Raw genomic sequence first — 20,515 nt, 5'->3', positions numbered from 1 at the left:
CATGGTGTATAGAGTGTCTACTCAGAAATTCCGACCCCTTATGGCTGGCCATGCCTTCTTCAGTCTTGCATATTTGACAACGTCACTGTAAACAGGATTGTCCAGCACTTCACAATTGGTGGTAGGCCTGCCTAATAGCCTCTCATCCTTGTCACCCAATCCAAACAGACCTCTTTTGTGAACTTTTGTTTCTCTCCCCACCATGCAGCAAAGGGAGCACATGGCCCCAAATTACTAGTTTTAGCAGTAGGCAAATTTACATATGAAGCACCAGTACTATAAGCAACATTCCTATTAAAAAGAAAATACACAGGAATTACATACTGAACATACTCATAACTATCGTTACTATTTAATATTTTAAAATACACATGCTTATGTCTAATGAGGGCCAAGACAGATATAGGAAGTGGAAAGCCTTAGAAGAGCAAGGTAGGGACATTGAGGAGGTGGGGGAGACCTTTACTACAATAACTGAAGGATGAAGCCAAAAAGTATCCTTTAGGGCATTTTAAAAAAATCCACTTGCTTTACAAAATTATAGACTTAAGTATTTCTACTAACATTTAGAAGACTTGTTTCAAACAGTGCCATGGCTATAGGTATGGCTAGACTTACATGGACTTCTGGGTGTAGCTTGATAAGAAACCTTTTTCTCTTGAAGCTTAATTTACGGACCTTAGACCAGTTGAAGGTGTTGATTTTTGTGGTACCCTAAATGAAAAACAAAATTATTTATGGCTAGCAAGAAATGTTTACAGTCAAGTTGTATCTTGAACAATAACAAGTGTCCTTCCTTGCCCCCAAAATTCATTGTATTCCAATCTATTTTCAATTTATTCCTTTGATCAGGCTTTATCTGCTTTGCAATATCATTCATAGATTAATAGAAAACATAGGGTCTTCAAGCAGATATTGAAGGACAATATCAGTTACTTTGTGGTATATACGTTTTAGATAGGTATTTTTGGTTTTTTGTTTTTGTAAACTTTCCGTTGTTCATTCTACCCAAGGATAGCTCTACAAAATCAAATTTAACTGCTCACCTGGGTTGAGTTTCCCAGGTGTCATCAATATCTGCAGAAGTTACTCATCTTGTGCAGTAACGATGGTTCCTCAAGATGTGTCACCCTATGAGTGCTCCACCATAGGTGTGTCTAACTTCCTGCACTGCTGATTGGAGAACTTAAGTAGCAGTGCTCATTGGGCCCTCCTCGTGCTGTGTCACGAGGCTAGCCAGCGCACTCAGGCTAATCGTCCTCAGTGCCTTCTCTAACACAGAGTCATGAACGAGAACTCAGAACTAGAGGGGAGGAGAGCAGGTTGTGGAGCACCCAAGGGGGACACATCTTTAAGAACCATTGTTACTGCACAAGGTGAGTAACTTCTTCTTTGACTAGCATTCCTATGGGTGCTCCATTTTAGGTGGCTCCCGAGCAGTACCCCTTTTGGAGGGCTGGGACTTCGAAGTTGGGTTAGTTACAGATGACAGTACTGTGAAGGCGAAGATGGCATCGGAGGTGGAGTCCCCCATGATAGCATAGTGTTCTGCGAAAGTGTGGACTGAAGCCCATGTCCCCACTCTGCAGATCTCTGTGATGGGACATCCTTGAAGAAGGCGACAGATGAGGAGATCAATCTTGTGGAATGTATATAGATCCAGGGGTGGGGAAGGAGGAGATCACGTTAAGAATTTGGTAGCACTGTCTGATGCAATTCAAGACTCACTTAAGAGTGTCTTTGGGCTGATATTGCTGAGCCCTTGGTTCTTTCCACCACAGAGGTGAAAAGTCTAGGGGACTTCCTGAAGGCCTTTGTCCTATCAAGGTAGAAGACCATGGCTCTCCTGACATCTAGGGTATGTAGTATAACCTCCCTATTGTCTTGGTGAGGTTTGGTGTAGAAGACTGGAAAGTGAATTGTTTGATTCATGTGAAACAGGGAGGTTACCCCAGGGATGAATTTTTGATGTAGCCGGAGTATAACCTTGTCAGGAAAGAATACTGTGTAAGGGAGATACGCCATCAGAGTTGCTATCTCTCCTACCCTTCTGGCTGAGATCGTTGCTATTAGTAAGGCCGTTTTCACTGAGAGGTATGTTAGCGAACAGGTGGCCATTGGTTCAAAGGGGGGGCCTAGTCAGCACTTTCAGAACCAGGTTTAGGGAATCGAGGTTGAAAGAAGAGGTTGATACCACCCTTAAGGAATCTTTTAGTGATTGGGTGTGACAGTACCATTAAAGGCTGTAATAGCTGATAGATGGACCCTAAGAGAGCTTAGGAATAATCCTGACTTTTTAAGGGTCAGAACATAGGACTAGAATATGTGGAAGAGTTAATGACATTGGAGAGATTTGTTGGGAAATGAACCAAATCTGAAACCTGGACCATTTCTGACAGTAAGTACGTTGTGGAGTGGACTTTCTACTGTGTAAATAGAACCTCCTCTACTTCCTTTGAACATGAACTTTCTAGGTGCTGGAACCAAGCAGGAGCCTGCAAAAGGAGGTGCAGATAGGTCGGGAGAGAGATCAGCGGGCACATCACAAGCTGTATCAGGTAAGGATACCAGGTCTGCCTCAGCCGAGTAGAGGCAATCAGGATGACGTGAGCTCCATCCCTGTTTATTTTTAACAGGAGCTTCAGCAGAAGAGGAAACTGAGGAAAGGTGGAAAGAAGGTCCTTGTCCCAGGGGAGAAGAAGAGCATCGCCCAGAGACTGCTGTCCCATCTCCACCCTGGAGCAGTAGCATCGACACTTGTTCTGGTGAATGGTGAACAAGTCTATGGATGGTGTTCCCCATCGTGTGAACAGGTTGTGGAGTACTGATGGGTACATCTCCCACTCATTATTTTGTGGGAATTTGCAACTGAGGTTGTCCACTATCGAATTCTGCGTGCCCAGGAGGTAAGCTGCGGGATAATGTGATGTTGTGAGAGATGCACAAGTTCTATAGTCTCACAGCCTCCATGCATAGGGAGGGCGACCTGGCCCCCGGCGACGCTTGATGTAATACATGCAGGCTATGTTGTCTGTTAGGATCTTTGCATGTGATCCTGCGATCAGCAGAAGAAAATAGGCGCAGGCATTCCTGACCGCTCTCAGTTTGAAGAGACTGAAGTGTAGAGACAACTCTGCATGTGACCATTTGCCTTGTGTCATTAGGCCATTTAAATGTGCTCCCCACCCTATGAGTGATGAGTTGGTGGTAAGAAAGAATGATGGTGACATGTATGAGAAGGGGATCCTTTTGCACACATTGGTTGGGTCCTTCCACCAGTTTAAGGAATTTTTGAGCCTGGTGGGTAGTGACAGGTTTGTCCAGCCTGTCCCTGTTTGGTCTGTAAACTGAACTAAACCATAATTGGAGACATCACATGTGGAATTTGGCATGTGGTATCACCACAATGCCTGCTGCCATGTGTCCAAAAAGTTGGAGGCAGAGTCAGGGCAGTATCTGTGGACTGTACTGAATGGTGTTTAGGAATGAAGCCAGGGATAGGAACCTATGCTGAGGTAGGAGGGCTTTTGCCTGTATGGCGCTGTGACAGAGTGTGCATACCCCGCACGAGGAGAGAAAGGTTTAATCCCACACTATGGGCAGAGGAAGTCCCGGCCCTCGGACCGTGCTGAGCATGCTCCAACTGCTGTGCTACTATAAAGATGAGCAACTCAGCTCAGTCTGGGCTAGTCACTGAGGAGGAATCACGATTGGTGGAGGCTCCAGGCCAGGAGCCCCTAACTGCGAGAGCCAGAGATCCCAAGGACTACACCAGAAACGTGCTACCTACACCCAACTGGCAGGAGTCAGAATTCCTGGGAGCTACCCACACCAGGGAACCCGGAGACCCCAACAATACACAGTCTACTGCTTCAGGAAACACAGTAGGAAGTGGCCCAAGGAGGCGGAATGAGTGGTATCTGCAACCCATGTAAGGTCAGCGTGTTGCGGTAGGATCCCTGCTGACTGGATGGTGAACACACTCACCGCTGACAGGGCCCTGGGCTGGGACCTGGTGGAGTTGGGTGGGCTGGGATCCCTCTAGACCCATCACCACCCACCCCGGATCTGGCCATGGATGGTTGCGGCAGTTGTGGAAAGTGGTCTCGCGGCGCCTCAACCTGCCCGTCAAAAGGGATATTTATATGCAGGTGGTTTGGACAAGGTTTGCAGACCAGACGGTTTGCACTTCAGGAATTTCTCTTTCTTTCTCTTTGGTTCTTAATGGTGCTGAGGTTAATATTGAGCCACATATGGTCTGTGTTGAGACTGGGGACTAAAACACCTCTTTTACCCCAGTGTACAGATTCCCAGCAACCTCAGGGTAGCCCTGGAATCCTTCAGGATATGAAGGGAGGCATTGGTCTTTTTGGCGAAGAGCTTCGTACCCTCAAAAGGAAAATTTTCCACTATGGACTGCACCTCTTTCGGGAATCCTGATAAGTGGAGCCATGATGATCGTTGCATCACCATCACTGTGGAGATGGACCTACCTGCCGTGTTGGTGGCATGGAGGACGAATTGTAGTGATGTTTTTGCTACTAATTGTCCCTCTTCTATGATGGCTTTAAAATATTGCTGATGTCCTTTGGCCAGTTTGTCAATAAAGTCGTTAAATTTGTAAATGGTTAGCCTGCACACTCTGTCTAGCCAGTGGTGCAGCATGAAGAGAGACAATGCATGTGTGGGCCCAATGGACACAGCTACCAAAGTTCTCTTATCAGCAGCACAGGGATGAAGTCACACCTACAGTGGAGCACCCATAGGGCCATATGAGCAAATGCTGAAGGAACTGGGTATGTTTAATTTGGAAAAAGAGGAGATTAAGGGGGGACATGATAGCGGTCTTCAACTACTTGAAAAGCTGCCATAATAAAAGATGGAGAAAGGTGGTTCTCTCTTGCCACAGAGGGCAGCACAAGAGGCAATGGGTTCAAACTACAGTATAGCAGATTTAGATTAAATCTCAGGGAAAACTTCCTAACTGTAAGAACAGTTGAACAATGGAACAGACTGCCAAGGGAGGTTGTAGAAGCTCCTTCACTGGAAGTTTTCAAAAGGAGGCTGGATAGCCATCTGTCTTGGATGGTTTAGCAATAAACCCTGCATCTTGGCAGAGGGTTAGACAGGATGACCCTTGCGGTCCCTTCTGACCCTATGATTCTGTGATATAAAATCAGCTATTAAAAAAAGTCAGAAGAGATTTGTAGATTAAAGTGACTGACAGTTACTTAAGGAATTATAATCAAAAGGAAGATGTACATATCTGGTATTATTTCTCCAACCTACCTGGAATACTAGTACGCCCATGTGTGAAACAGCCAGGCTAATTTTGGACCCCTCACGGTCAGATGCAAGGTGAAATCTAACGCCATACATCTCCAGTTTCCGAGCAATTTCAAGCACCTGGAAATCTGACTCAGCAGGAGTTTGGCCCCTCCAATAAGGAATAGAAGCATAAAAATAGAGAATATTAAAAACAACCTGATTTTATACTACTTCCAAAGGGTCCAAAGTAATTAATCTTTATGTCCAGAACTAAGCAATAATTTTCTGCCTAATTTACAGACAATTTCACTCCATGAAAGTATTACTGCTACCTTTGTAATTTGAATAACAAAATATATCTGGGGGAAACTGATACAGAGAAGCAAATGAACACTGGTATGAAGGTTATCGGATTCAAAACCCAGGAGGTCAACAGATCACTGTCCAAACAGGAATCCTGTTCAGTTTGATTTCTTGCTTAGGAATACATCGATATATCCAGAAAACAAGGGGGAAATTGAGAATATTGCATAATAGCATGACAGAAACATAGCAAATGTTGCAACAATACAGGACAATCTAAATTATAAAATCAGATTAGAATTATCCAGATAACATTGTATGAAATTAAGTATACAGTATATTCATAGAATCATAGAATATCAGGGTTGGAAGGGACCTCAAGAGGTCATCTAGTTCAACCCCCTGCTCAAAGCAGGACCAATTCCCACTAAATCATCCCAGCCTGGGCTTTGTCAAGCTGGGCCTTAAAAATCTCCAAGGAAGGAGACTCCACCACCTCCCTAGGTAACGCATTCCAGTGCTTCACCACCCTCCTAGTGAAATAGTGTTTCCTAATATCCAACCTGGACCTCCCCCACTCCAACTTGAGACCATTGCTCCTTGTTCTGTCATCTGCCACCACTGAGAACAGCCGAGCTCCATCCTCTTTGGAACCCCCCTTCAGGTAGTTGAAGGCTGCTATCAAATCCCCCCTCATTCTTCTCTTCTGGAGACTAAACAATCCCAGTTCCCTCAGCCTCTCCTAATAAGTCATGTGCTTCAGCCCCCTAATCATTTTTGTTGCCCTCCGCTGGACTCTTTCCAATTTTTCCACATCCTTCTTGTAGTGTGGGGCCCAAAACTGGACACAGTATTCTAGATGAGGCCTCACCAATGTCGAATAAAGGGGAATGATCACGTTCCTCGATCTGTTGGCAACGCCCCTACTTATACCGCCCAAAATGCCATTAGCCTTCTTGGCAACAAGAGCACACTGTTGACTCATATCCAGCTTCTCATCCACTGTGACCCCTAGGTCCTTTTCTGCAGAACTGCTACCTAGCCATTCGGTCCCTAGTCTGTAGCAGTGCATGGGATTCTTCCGTCCTAAGTGCAGGACTCTGCACTTGTCCTTGTTGAACCTCATCAGGTTTTTTTTGGCCCAATCCTCTAATTTGTCTAGGTCCCTCTGTATCCGATCCCTACCCTCTAGTGTATCTACCACGCCTCCTAGTTTAGTGTCATCTGCAAACTTGCTGGAGGATGGTGTGGACTGCACTCTCATTAATAACGATATTAAACAAAACCGGCCCCAGGACCGACCCTTGGGGCACTCCCCTTGAAACCGGCTGAAAACTAGACATGGAGCCATTGATCACTACCCATTGAGCCCAACGATCTAGCCAGCTTTCTATCCACCTTATAGTCCATTCATCCAGCCCATACTTCTTTAACTTGGCGGCAAGAACACTGTGGGAGACCATATCAAAAGCTTTGCTAAAGTCAAAGAATAACACATCCACTGCTTTCCCCTCATCCACAGAGCCAGTTATCTCATCATAGAAGGCAATTAGGTTAGTCAGGAACGACTTCCCCTTGGTGAATCCATGCTGACTGTTCCTGATCACTTTCCTCTCCTCTAAGTGTTTCATAATTGATTCCTTGAGGACCTGCTCCATGATTTTTCCAGGGACTGAGGTGAGGCTGACTGGCCTGTAGTTCCCCGGATCCTCCTCCTTCCCTTTTTTAAAGATGGGCACTACATTAGCCTTTTTCCAGTCATCCGGGACCTCCCCTGATCGCCATGAGTTTTCAAAAATAATGGCTAATGGCTCTGCAATCTCATCCGCCAACTCCTTTAGCACCCTCGGATGCAGCGCATCCGGCCCCATGTACTTGTGCACATCCAGTTTTTCTAAATAGTCCCGAACCACTTCTTTTTCCACAGAGGGCTGGTCACCTTCTCCCCATATTGTGCTGCCCAGTGCAGCAGTTTGGGAGCTGACCTTGTTCGTGAAGTCAGAGGCAAAAAAAGCATTGAGTACATTAGCTTTTTCCACGTCCTCGGTCACTAGGTTGCCTCCCTCATTCAGTAAGGGGCCCACACTTTCCTTGACTTTCTTCTTGTTGCTAACATACCTGAAGATACCTTTCTTGTTACTCTTAACATCTCTTGCTAGCTGCAACTCCAAGTGTGATTTGGCCTTCCTGATTTCACTCCTGCATGCCTGAGCAATACTTTTATACTCCTCTCTGGTCATTTGTCCAATCTTCCACTTCTTGTAAGCTTCTTTTTTGCGTTTAAGATCAGCAAGGATTTCACTGTTTAGCCAAGCTGGTCGCCTGCCATATTTACTATTCTTTCTACACATGGGGATGGTTTGTTCCTGAAACTGCAATAAAGATTCTTTAAAATACAGCCAGCTCTCCTGGACCCCTTTGCCCTTCATGTTATTCATCCAGGGGATCCTGCCCATCTGTTCCCTGAGGGAATCAAAGTCTGCTTTTCTCTAGTCCAGGGTCCGTATTCTGCTGCTCTCCTTTCTTCCTTGTGTCAGGATCCTGAACTCGACCATCTCATGGTCACTGCCTCCCAGGTTCCCATCCACTTTTGCTTCCTCTACTAATTCTTCCCTGTTTGTGAGCAGCAGGTCAAGAAAAGCTCTGGCCCTAGTTGGTTCCTCCAGCACTTGCACCAGGAAATTGTCCCCTACACTTTCCAAAAACTTCCTGGATTTTCTGTTCATGGCTGTATTGCTCTCCCAGCAGATATCAGGGTGATTAAAGTCTCCCATGAGAACCAGGGACTGCGATCGAGCAACTTCTGCTAGTTGCCAGGAGAAAGCCTCGTCCACCTCATCCCCCTGGTCTGGTGGTCTATAGCAGACTCCAACCACGACATCACTCTTGTTGCTAACACTTCTCAACTTTATCCAGAGACTCAGGTTTTTCTGCAGTTTCATACCGGAGCTCTGAGCAGTCATACTCCTCTCTTACATACAATGCAACTCCCCCACCTTTTCTGCCCTGCCTGTCCTTCCTGAACAGTTTATATCCATCCATGACAGTACTCCAGTCATGTGAGTTATCCCACCAAGTCTCTGTTATTCCAATGACATCATAGTTCCCTGACTGTGCCAGGACTTCCAGTTCTCCCTGCTTGTTTCCCAGGCTTCTTGCATTTGTGTATAGGCACTTAAGATAACTCATCAATCGTCCCTCTTTCTCCGTCTGAGACAGGAGTCCTCCCCTCTTGCGCTCTCCTGCTTGTGCTTCCCCCCAGGATCCCATTTCCCCACTTACCTCAGGGCTTTGGTCTCCTTCCCCCAGTGAACCTAGTTTAAAGCCCTCCTCACTAGGTTAGCCAGCCTGCTGGCGAAGACGCTCTTCCCTCTCTTCGTTAGGTGGAGCCCGTCTCTGCCTAGCACTCCTCCTTCTTGGAACACTACCCCATGGTCGAAGAATCCAAAGCCTTCTCTCCGACACAACCTGCGTAGCCATTCGTTGACTTCCACGACTCGACGGTCTCTACCCAGGCCTTTTCCTTGCACAGGGAGGATGGACGAGAACACCACTTGCGCCTCAAACTCCTTTATCCTTCTTCCCAGAGCCATGTAGTCTGCAGTGATCCGCTCAAGGTCATTCTTGGCAGTATCATTCGAAGCATATGCACTTCATTTAAATAAAAAAAAATCTAGGAAAACCTAATATAATCAGACCCTATGCATTCTATGGTCATAGAATTTACCCACTGCCACAGAATCCAAAACCCTAGGTCTCTTTTTTAAAAATATCACATTTATACCCCTTACAGTTGCTTAGATAATGGTGAAAACCAATGGAGTTTGCAAACTTTCTGAGTTTGCAAGGAGCCTGAAATAATAGTTCAGAGAGGTGTGACTTGCCATCAGACTTCATGATGCCGCAGTCACAGAATTCAGCACGTTTTTTGCCATGGAATTGTCCCCCTCATCTTCCTGCACTGCCAAAACATGCCTGCACCTTCTCGTTTTCCATCTTTCCCTACCAGGGGAGTCAATTGGATTTCAGCGTACCCTTCCATAGAGCACAGCAGCAGGGCATCAGGAAAACAAGTCAAGTCTAGCTTGCTGCCAGGGAGTGGGTGGAACCTAAAGTGTAGACTGTTCACCTGAGCTTGCCAGGATGAATACTACAATAGATAGACAATACCATGGGAGCAGAGAAGATGAGATACTGAAGTTGGCTTCAAGCTCCCAATTTCCATGATACATACTGAGGTAAGGAGCTATTGAGCAAGGCCACCTGGACAACATTTTAACTGCTGAGACCCATAGATGTGGACTGCCCAGAAAACAGTGAAGAACAGGGTCTTCAAGAGTAACGTTTGCTAAAAATAATGACCGCCAAATTTACATCAAATTAGTGTTTTCAACTGTAAATCATAGTTTGTGAGTTTGAGGGTGACAACCCTCATGGAGATAGGAATTAAGGATATTTCACAAAGCCAGAATAAAAAGAACATTGCCATGGAATTTAGGAGTTCTTGCCACACAATTTAGTCCCACAGTGCTGCAGAATACGCAAGGGTCTGATTATAATAGGAGTTTGGTGTAACTGTCTGACAAAGGCAACCTCAAAATGTAGAGGTTCGGCAACATAACACTATGCTAAAAGATCTCGTGATTACTATAGCACTATTTCTGATAAAGTGCTGTTTTTGCCATCTACATTAGTGCACTGCATACAAAAAAGGGCAACAAATGGAATTTTTCATACAACAGTTTAATGGAAGGAAACTGGATGATGGAGGAAGGGTAGAGAGCTGGGAAAAATAAAGGAACTCAGCAATTTTTGCTTAGAACTGACTAGCCCCAGTACAGGCTGTATTTATGTATGCCATGTTAAAACATGCTTTTAGAAAAAAATTTACCCAGGGAACAGCTCTCCCCCCCGTAATAGACATTCAATTAGTTTAGAATAGACTATATGCTATTTAGGGTATGATCTGTCTATTTTTGTATACTATCCTGTACCAAGTATAACATGGAGCATTAAATAAATTAATAATATTTTCCTGCAATACCCTTTCCTTCTTCTAGCCTTTTTTTTTTTTTAGATGCCTACTCCTAACAGTTTATAGAATTACCATTAAGACCAGACATCTTTGTTCTATTTCTAAAAACTAATGTTTTTCTGTTGAACATGTCCAGACGAATTATTAATAATTAAAGTAGAATTTATGGAAATAGGGACCTCTTAACTGCATGTATGGACCATCTTTAAAATTAATACCAGTACAACCATAGAACACATTCAGAATGCAATCCTTTTAAATATGAACAAGTACTGCAGGAATCATGATTCTCTGACTCTTACAAGTGGTTACATACTGGAAAATCATTGTGCCACACAGGTTCTGGGTGAGTACAAGGTGGTTAAAACATTCAGTATAGTTTCTACTGCTTTATTCTGTAAGAACAACGAGTACTTGTGGCACCTTAGAGACTAACAAATTTATTTGGGCATAAGCTTTTGTGGGCTAAAACAGACTTCATCAGATCCAGGGAGTGGAAAATACAGTAGGAAGATATATAGAACAGTACATGAAAAGATGGGAGTTACCTTACCAAGTGGGGGGTCGAGACAATTCAATTAAAGTGGACTATTATCAACAGGATGAAAAAAATCACTTTTGTAGTGGTAATCAGGGTGGCCCATTTCAAACAGTTGACAAGAAGGTGTGAATAACAGTAGGGGGAAATTAGCATAATAAATGTGTTAGTCTCTAAGGTGCCACTAGTACTCCTTGTTGTTTTTGCTGATATAGACTAACATGGCTACCACTCTGAATCCTGCTTTTATTCTGTATTAACTTTGAAAAAATATTGATCTTCACAACGGCAAAGACTGAAAAGATTTTTTCCCCCAATTACAAAAATTTCAGGGGTTCAAATGGAGTTCAATATTGTCAAAGATGTAGTCTATATCGTGTTTTTCATCAAATTTGAGTATGATGTAGCCAAATAAACTTTATATACAAAGTATAATTACAACAGTATGACTTTTGTGAGCAGATAAGGCCTAAGTTGCATCTCTGTGGGATAAGTGATAAAAGGCTGGAAATATAAATTTTGGCCATAAATTCACACATTACACAACTTCAAGCATAGAGTGTATAACACAATGAGCCAAACTCATTCCTGGTGTAATGCCACAATCTCAGAAAGAGGATGTTAGGGCTTTATGTAAAAAATAAAATTACAGAAATGTGGTACAACATGGTGGCTGGAGAATTTGGAATATGTCCAATAAAACTTCTAGGCACAAACTCAGGTGAGTAACTTGAGTACTATTTTATTACATATAAAAACCGCCAGAGGTTAACTATTCAAATTTATCTAATAAAGTTAAGAGCATAATACCTGTCAGAAAGAACAGAATTTTTAAAAAACCGCCTGCACCTACAATACAAGGAACTTTCTAAAGTGGGGAATACTAGGAATGAAGACAAGCAGCTCATACTGCACAGAAAACATTTATAAATGAGAAGCAGTTTCAAAGTAATTATCCTCAGATGTTTGCTGTAGACTAATCTGCACAGACTGGTCTGAAAACAATCTGGTCTAATTTTGTTCATCCATTAAGTAGATAAATCTACTTAGGCTTCCCCAAGTCAATGGAAGACAACCTGCCTATTAAAGGTATTTTCCAACAAGAACTGCCTTCAGTACAGAAGGTCTCAATGCAAGGTTTCCTTATAGCTGGATCCATATGGAGACAATATTTATTATCACAACATCCATACAGTAATAGGGAAGATCAAACTCTAATCCAGATACTGATAAGTGTCCCGTGCTTTATATAGTTTTTAAAACTTACAATTAATTTAGATTTTTGGCTTGAAGAGGCAAAAGCATTGCATATTTAGAAATTGCATTGGTGAGAAAAGTAGAATTTCAGATTCTGCACAAGGATCTATATTCACAACCTATTTTCAAAGATACCTCGATGAGGCTGGCTTTAGCACAAGATAAGTCTGTTACAAGGGTCAGGTACTGGTTAGCCTGATGACCACTCGAGACCAAGACCACTGTGGCTCTTCTGCTGTCACCTTGTTCTCTTCCACCCTCCAGCCACAAAATTGATATATTCACTTACTGTGTATTGTTTAAATCCTAAATTGTGAACTCTCTGAGGCAGGAACTGGCCTTGTGTTGTTTGTATAATGCCTAGTACAAGAGAAGTCTAATCCCTATTTGGGGTCTTTAGGTATACTAGAATATAAAGTGGTCAACTTTGGATCTTGAGAGGTACACATCTACAGAGCTGTACCATTAAGACACTATTTTGGCACTGAGTAAACAGATCTGAAAGATTAAATGTAGAAGCCATATTTTACACACAAAAAATTAATCACTCATTTTAAGAAGCACAATATAAGCTTTAAAATTCTATCACAGTGAAAACATTTATTTTCCTTTTAATATAGAACTGCTGTTGGAATCACTGCTTCGATTTCATGTTGCATTGTATTATTCTACTGGTTTTATCAGGTGGGGTGAACTCATGTATTAATGATTTATATTACCATAGTACTTAGCCGTCCTAGTCATGGACAATATCACACAATATCAGCCTGAAGAAATTAAGCATTATCCAAGTAGGTGTACACAACATGCTCTGACTTTCACATCCACATACTGAATAGAGCCTTGTGGTATATTAAGTTATATAGAGACAAACTGAAATTGCCTATTGGATATACTGCAGAGAAATGTAGTACTCAGAATAGGGCCAGGCAAGTAAAGGCAGAGCAGAAGCTGCAAATGCAGGAGACTTGAAACTGAGAAAGGAAATAATATGTAGCAGTAGAGGAAAGCCAAAAAACCTGGAGACACTCCAACCTGTCAGTAACAGTTCATTCTTCCTTGTCAGACCAGAAGTGTTGTCACCAGAAAAGCTAATTCAAACGTCAGTGTCATGGAAGAACAAATCATCTCTCATATTGAAACACTAAAAATAAGAGAAGCTGAGAAGGAGGAAAAAGGAGGGGAATAAAAATGAAGGACAAAGGTGAAAAGAGAAATCAAGAGAACAGAAAAGAAGGCTAGTGCTGTGTGCTGCCATAAAGGAGATCAGGTTTCAGTTGTCTATTCAGGTCTCCCTCCTTCAAAGGAAAATGATGAGATGTGTGTAAACTGCGGGAAAATGTGGAAACTTCACAAATCAGACTAAAAAGATGAAGGATCCCCAACACCAATGAGATAAGGGAAAGGAAATGGAAGGATGTCACTCTTATTTTTAGATGTGCAAATGCTTCCAGATTACATCTATTACACAAACATTGTCCAGGAAAGGATGGAGATTTAAAATTTCTAACCAAAATTGCACAAGTAACCTTAATTTTGTCATTTCCTAATTTGACTGTTTCATTTTGCAACATTAACATTCTTTTAAAAGTAGAGACTTTTTAAAAACAATATTTCTTACATTTAAAAAAAGAAAAATACAGTAAAGAAATTCCATAATATTCATTTATTTGCTATACAGCAGTAGAATGCTTTGCTCTGTGCAATATGTACAATCAATAATAGCTCAGTGGTTTGAGCATTGGCCTGCTAAACCCAGGGTTGTGAGTTCAGTCCTTGAGGGGCCACTTAGGGATCTGGGGTAAAATCAGTACTTGGTCCTGCTAGTAAAGGCAAGGGGCTGGATTCTATGACCTTTCAAGGTCCCTTCCAGTTCTAGGAGATAGGATAGGAATAAAAAACAAACCATTTTCTCATTCTACATATACCTTTATGTATCATACAAAAGTAGGTAGGACTCCTTAAGAGCCCTGCTTCCTTCAACATACTCCTTCACAAATCATTCCATAACCATACCTATGAAAACCAAAATTTCACTATTTGTTATCCACACACATGCAATGAAATCTCGAGACAGTGCTGAATCAGTAGCAGTTTTCAACTTGTACTGCACACACACCAGGTGCTGTACCAATGTAATGATAAGGAATGGTATGTTTTATTGTTTAATGTAATCCAGGGTGAATGCGCATATTACATTTTATTAAATCCTTACAATTTGGCTAAATTAAATTTCATTAGCCCAATTTTCATTAACCCAATGAAAGATATTCTCTTTATACTTCGCAGAGTATAAAATATCCATACTATGGAATTTATTTATAATTACTGAATTATAAACAAGGCCCTATGTAACCAGTGGCAAGTGGAAATTATATTCTGCAACTGGAAATTCTGGGACAGTCTTACACAAACTATAAAATACTTAAAGAAATTAAAATAGAAAAGGAATTAGTTTAAAAACATTACTACTCAGACCATAAGGTCTTTAGCAAAGAAGGCCATCATGATAATGCATACAGTATTAAAACTGTATTGTAAAGTTATTGCAGGTGAACAGAATGTTTTCACCCTCCTTATTTCTCCCTACCTCCCGCAAAATTAAAAACATTAGATCTAATGAGACTTAATTTGTCTAACAAAAATGAATAGCAGTTAAAAGAAAAAATGCACCTTGTATGAGTGACCACTAATGAGGTTGCTGTAATATACTGTATTTGGCAAGGTTTAGCATATAAATTGATGCCATTATCATGGTTTTGCTTTCACCTACCAACAGCATTTAGCTTATGCCGTCTATATAAAGAAGCAAGCATGTGTAAAATTGTAAATGGCCTGTACCTCAGTCTCCTGGGGAAAGGTGTTCCGTGTCAGTTTGGCATTATTTACACTACGATTAGATCAAACTGTGCTAGAACTTTTTAAACACATAAATAAGTATTTTGGGGGGTTAAAAACTGGGGGGGTTTTAGCTGTAGATGAGGCCTAACTCCGTGCTCCTGCATCTAGATTCTTTTACTGCCCCCATCACCATGATATTTGAACTCGATCAAACAATTATCATCTTTCTAATTTCCCTGCACTGTTTCACCAATATGCTGTAATATTATAACATTTCCAAAAAGCCCACCAATAATCTGCACTTACAAGTGCTTCCTGTGAAACTCCAGTATCTTTCCTTGTACTCTTTCCTGGTTTGGCAAGTATTGGTTTGTTTTTAGGTGATCACGATCCCCAGATTCATCAAAATCCCCAATCTCCGCTATGATAAAAAGTAATAGAACATGTCAGAATTTAAAGAAACAATACTTTAGTAAAGAAAATAAAGTTAATAATCCTCAATTCTAACTTTTCTATAAAATACCGTTTACATAGTACTTTAACCTATTTGTTTTTACGATGACATTTATTGGCATTCCCACAGCTACAAGTTTTCACATGGGTTTTTTTCCATAAGAGACAGGAACAAATTATCAATCAATGAGTTACCTTTATTTCTAAAAAGTCATATCAGACTAATTCCTTCCAATACTGTGAATTAGGAAGCCGTGGTTGGGACTTAAGTGTGGTCTACACACAAAGCTGCAGAGCAGTTTAAATGCAACTTGGTGTTTAGCTTGCACCAGTAATTTACAGGTGCAAACTATACAGATTTAAACCAGGTTTAAACTGATGAATGTCCACATAGGGCTTTGCACCTTTTAATTAAAATTAGTTTTAAACAGATTTAAGTTAAACCAATGCAATTTCTGTGTAGACAAGCTCAGAGAAGTTTTGTAGAATCATGATACACATATTTCAATTTAAGCTTCAAAAAGGATTGCTATAAAAACATCAGAATTTTTAAAAAAAATAGCAACAGAGGGTCCTATGGCACCTTTAAGACTAACAGAAGTATTGGGAGCATAAGCTTTCGTGGGTAAGAACCTCACTTCTTCAGGTGCAAGTAATGGAAATCTCCAGAAGCAGGTATAAATCAGTATGGAGATAATGAGGTTAGTTCAATCAGGGAGGGTGAGGTGCCATTGGAATACAAGCTGTCAGGAACAGTATCCCTGATGATGACACAGCACAACTTATTGCTGAGCTCTGTGACTTTATCCTCACGCACAATTATTTCAAATTTGGTGACAATATATACCTCCGGACCAGTGGCACCAGTACGGGCACCCACATGGCCCCACAATATGCCAACATTTTTATGGCTGACCTGGAACAACGCTTCCTCAGCTCTCGTCCACTCATGCCCCTTCTCTACCTACGCTATATTAATGACATCTTCATCATCTGGATCCATGGGAAGGAGACCCTGAAAGAATTCAACCATGATTTCAACAGCTTCCACCCCACCATCAACCTCAGCCTGGACCAATCTACACGGGAGGTCCACTTCCTAGACACCACCGTACAAATAAGCGATGGCCACATTAACACCACCCTATACCGAAAACCCACCGACCACTACGCCTACCTTCATGCCTCCAGCTTCCACCCCGGTCATACCACACGATCCATCGTCTACAGCCAAGCACTGAGGTACAATCACATCTGCTCCAACCCCTCAGACAGAGGCCAACACTTACAAGATCTTCACCAAGCATTCCTCAAAACTACGATACCCACACAAGGAAATAAAGAAACAAATCAACAGAGCCAGACGTGTACCCAGAAGCCTCCTGCTACAAGACAGGCCCAAAAAAGAAACCAACAGAACTCCACTGGCCATCACCTACAGTCCTCAGCTTAAACCTCTCCAACGCATCATCAGTGATCTACAACCCATCCTGGACAATGATCCCTCACTTTCACAGACCTTGGGAGGCAGGCCAGTTCTTGCCCACAGACAACCCGCCAACCTTAAGCATATTCTCACCAGCAACCACGCACCGCACCATAACAACTCTAACTCAGGAACCAACCCATGCAACAAACCTCGATGCCAACTCTGCCCACATATCTACACCAGCAACACCATCACAGGACCTAACCGGATCAGCTACAACATCACCGGCTCATTCACCTGCACGTCCACCAATGTTATATATGCCATCATATGCCAGCAATGCCCCTCTGCTATGTACATTGGCCAAACTGGACAGTCATTACGCAAGAGGATAAATGGACACAAGTCAAATATCAGGAATGGTAATATACAAAAACCTGTAGGAGAACACTTCAACCTCCCTGGCCACACAATAGCAGATGTAAAGGTAGCCATCTTACAGCAAAAAAACTTCAGGACCAGACTCCAAAGAGAAACTGCTGAGGTCCAGTTCATTTGCAAATTTGACACCATCAGATCAGGATTAAACAAAGACTGTGAATGGCTATCTAACTACAGAAGCAGTTTCTCCTCCCTTGGTGTTCACACCTCAACTGCTAGCAGAGCGCCTCACCCTCCCTGATTGAACTAACCTCGGTATCTCCATACTAATTTATACCTGCCTCTGGAGATTTCCATTACTTGCATTTGAAGAAGTGAGATTCTTACCCACGAAAGCTTATGCTCCCAATACTTCTGTTAATCTTAGGGTAGGTCTACACTTACCTCCGGGTCCAGCGGTAAGCAATCGATCTTCTGGGATCGATTTAGACGCGATAAATCGATCCCGGATCGATCCCAGAAGTGCTCACCGTCGACGCCAGTACTCCAGCTTGGCAAGAGGAGTACGCGGCATCGACGGGGGAGCCTGCCTGCCGCGTCTGGACCCGCGGTAAGTTCGAACTAAGGTACTTCGAATTCACCTACGTTATTAACGTAGCTGAATTTGCGTACCTTAGTTCGAAATGGGGGGTTAGTGTGGACCAGGCCTTAAAGGTGCCACAGGACCCTCTGTTGCTTTTTACAGATTCAGACTAACACGGCTACCCCTCTGATTTTTAAAAAATAATTATGAAAAATACCATGAAAGTATCTTGTTTAAAATTAGGCTGACCTATAAAACCAAGAAGTTTTAAACAGGATCATCTTGTAAATATATTAAGCCCTAAATATTTATATTCCTTTGTCACCTTTGCTTTCCTAGCATCCTAAGATTCACTCCTGAAACGTGGCCACAGATGTTGATACTTACTCAGCTGTTCCATGTTGATTTGAAGTTCTCTCAAAAACACAAGATTGTGCTAGAAAATCCTTGGCAAGCACAAATCATTGGACATTATGTAAGATAGGTTTGGCCTTCCAATAAGTGGAGTCATATTTTATTATTGTGTCTGTTTCTTAAACATTTTTGGTTTGGGGGGCAGGGAGAAAGGAAGAATTTATCCCCCTTTGTCTTACATTTAAGATCTGTAAATAAATGTCATTGCTTGTCTCTTTTAATCCTTAGGGCCAGATTTTCAATGCTATTTTGGCACCTAAATGCCTTTGAAAATCTGGCCTTAGGGCCCTCAGGGCAAGCATCTTGAGGGTCCTAAACAGAAACCAAGTCCATTCAGCCTCCACCCTCACTTCCAAACAGGAGCCCACCACCTGCCTTTCCAATTCTCCCTTCTCTCTAACTCTTCCTAGCAACAAGTCCTTCCCCAGAAGGACGATATTCTCACTATCGGACCTGTTTTCTTGTGTTGCCAGACTCCTGCTCCAATTCCCTCCACTTTCTGCCTGCCCTCCATATGTACGCTGCCTTGTAGCCTGAAGTTGATTTGGAAACTGGCATTGGGAGGAATTAAGGCAGATAAGAAGGGCAGGCCAGAAAATTAGCAAGCTTACTGGCACTGGGAGGAGAGCCAGGTGAGAGTTACAACAGGTAAGAGTCTTGACTTAGCCCCACCTTCCAGCAGCCAAAACTATATTGCTTTTAAGCACAAAACTCCAAAGTGGCCTCCTTCCCAACCCCATGAAAATTGGCCAATCCTCATTGTGTTAAATACATGGTGATCATCCAGTATGCAAAAGGTTAAAGATTAACCAATTAAATTTATCAATATTAGACTTGTGAAATAGAAAATACTTGTTTTAGGGGTTTGTTTGTTTGGGTTTCTTTTTTTTTTTTTTTTTAATTATTGACATGCAGATAATGCTTTGTGTGCACTGATACATGAGCTAGTTCAGTTTAACAGTGGCAACATCAGTTTATGCTAGGATAGCCAACATACTAACACTGCAGAAGATGAGAGATGATCAGAGCTGCTGTGTTGTCACTGCAGGTTAGTCGTTCCTCTGCCAAGTCTCTTTTGATTTGTAATGCAAACAGATACCTACAAAAGAAGAGTGAAGAGTATAATCTTTTGATGAGCTAAAGAAAACAACTCAACACTACTTACACAATAAGCAGCTTCTACAAATATTCTTCAAAAAGTACATAAAACAGAACTCTTCATTTCTCAATGACAATCACATAAAATTAAAAAAGAAGTACATAACATAGCTACGTCAAATCCCTAACCAATCTGGCCACATAAAGCAATTTAACAGTGCGATGGAGTCAACTGTCACAGGGGAACCAAAGAAAGGAAAAGCCAAGCTCTTTGAAAAGCTTGGCTTTTCAGAAAGCAGGTTTTAGAAAGTTTGTTTCGACCTCAAGATTAGATCTCGGTCATGGTTCAAAAGGTTTCACCTACCCACACAGTGGGGGAGGTGCATGGCTACTAATATCTTATTAGCAAAGTATGCAGAGAGTAGGAGGAGTCTGGGGTCCTATAAAACTTCTAACTCAGCCTGAGAAGATACAGCACTGGAGAAAGAGGATATTGGACTTAAAACTTTGGCTGGAGCTTGCCTATTTAAAGAAACTATGGACTGTTCAATGAGTAAAAAACTTTGGGCAAGCCAATTTACCAGAAGTTGTGGAAAAATGGGACTGAATGCAATAGGTGAGTCTGCTGGCGTAATACTTGTGTTCTAATAACTTGTCTGTCTGTCCTTCCTTCCCCCATCCCTGCCCTTATGTGGTAGGCAAATCATCTTGGCCCAACAGTGCGTACCCGGAGATAAGTGCATTTTTACCCCCAATCTCTGTTTTAAGAATTGATAATAAACCTTTGTAACCTCAGCCATCAAACCCACAGACTGACTTGCTATTCATTCTATGGGAGTAACATCGGAATCTGTAATTTAACTGCTTAGCCCATCCTTCAGACCACTGTTCAGATGGTTTGGGACTTTGTATAGA

The 20,515-nt window shown here is 42.1% G+C and overlaps 1 protein-coding gene across 8 annotated transcripts in view; it reads right to left on the bottom strand.

The window, feature by feature from the left end:
* Positions 1–20,515, bottom strand: part of FARP2 (FERM, ARH/RhoGEF and pleckstrin domain protein 2) — a 216,130-nt gene that overhangs the window by 97,878 nt on the left and 97,737 nt on the right. For all 8 annotated transcript variants that reach the window (XR_004647252.1, XR_004647251.1, XR_004647253.1 and 5 more), the window contains exons 6-9: positions 19,504–19,601; positions 15,549–15,663; positions 5,290–5,437; positions 619–714 (exon numbers count right to left, since the gene is read on the bottom strand). Coding sequence is in view for 5 of the 8 variants with exons in the window: in XM_034782668.1 (XP_034638559.1) it covers positions 619–714; positions 5,290–5,437; positions 15,549–15,663; positions 19,504–19,601 (457 nt within the window). In the remaining 3 variants the exon portion in view is untranslated. The remainder of the gene's footprint in view (positions 1–618; positions 715–5,289; positions 5,438–15,548; positions 15,664–19,503; positions 19,602–20,515) is intronic.

Source organism: Trachemys scripta, chromosome 9 (assembly GCF_013100865.1).
Source record: "Trachemys scripta elegans isolate TJP31775 chromosome 9, CAS_Tse_1.0, whole genome shotgun sequence".
NCBI classification, from domain to species: Eukaryota; Metazoa; Chordata; order Testudines; family Emydidae; genus Trachemys; species Trachemys scripta.
The sequence above is the reverse complement of the archived record's forward strand: the minus strand, read 5'-3'. Positions and strand labels throughout refer to the sequence as shown.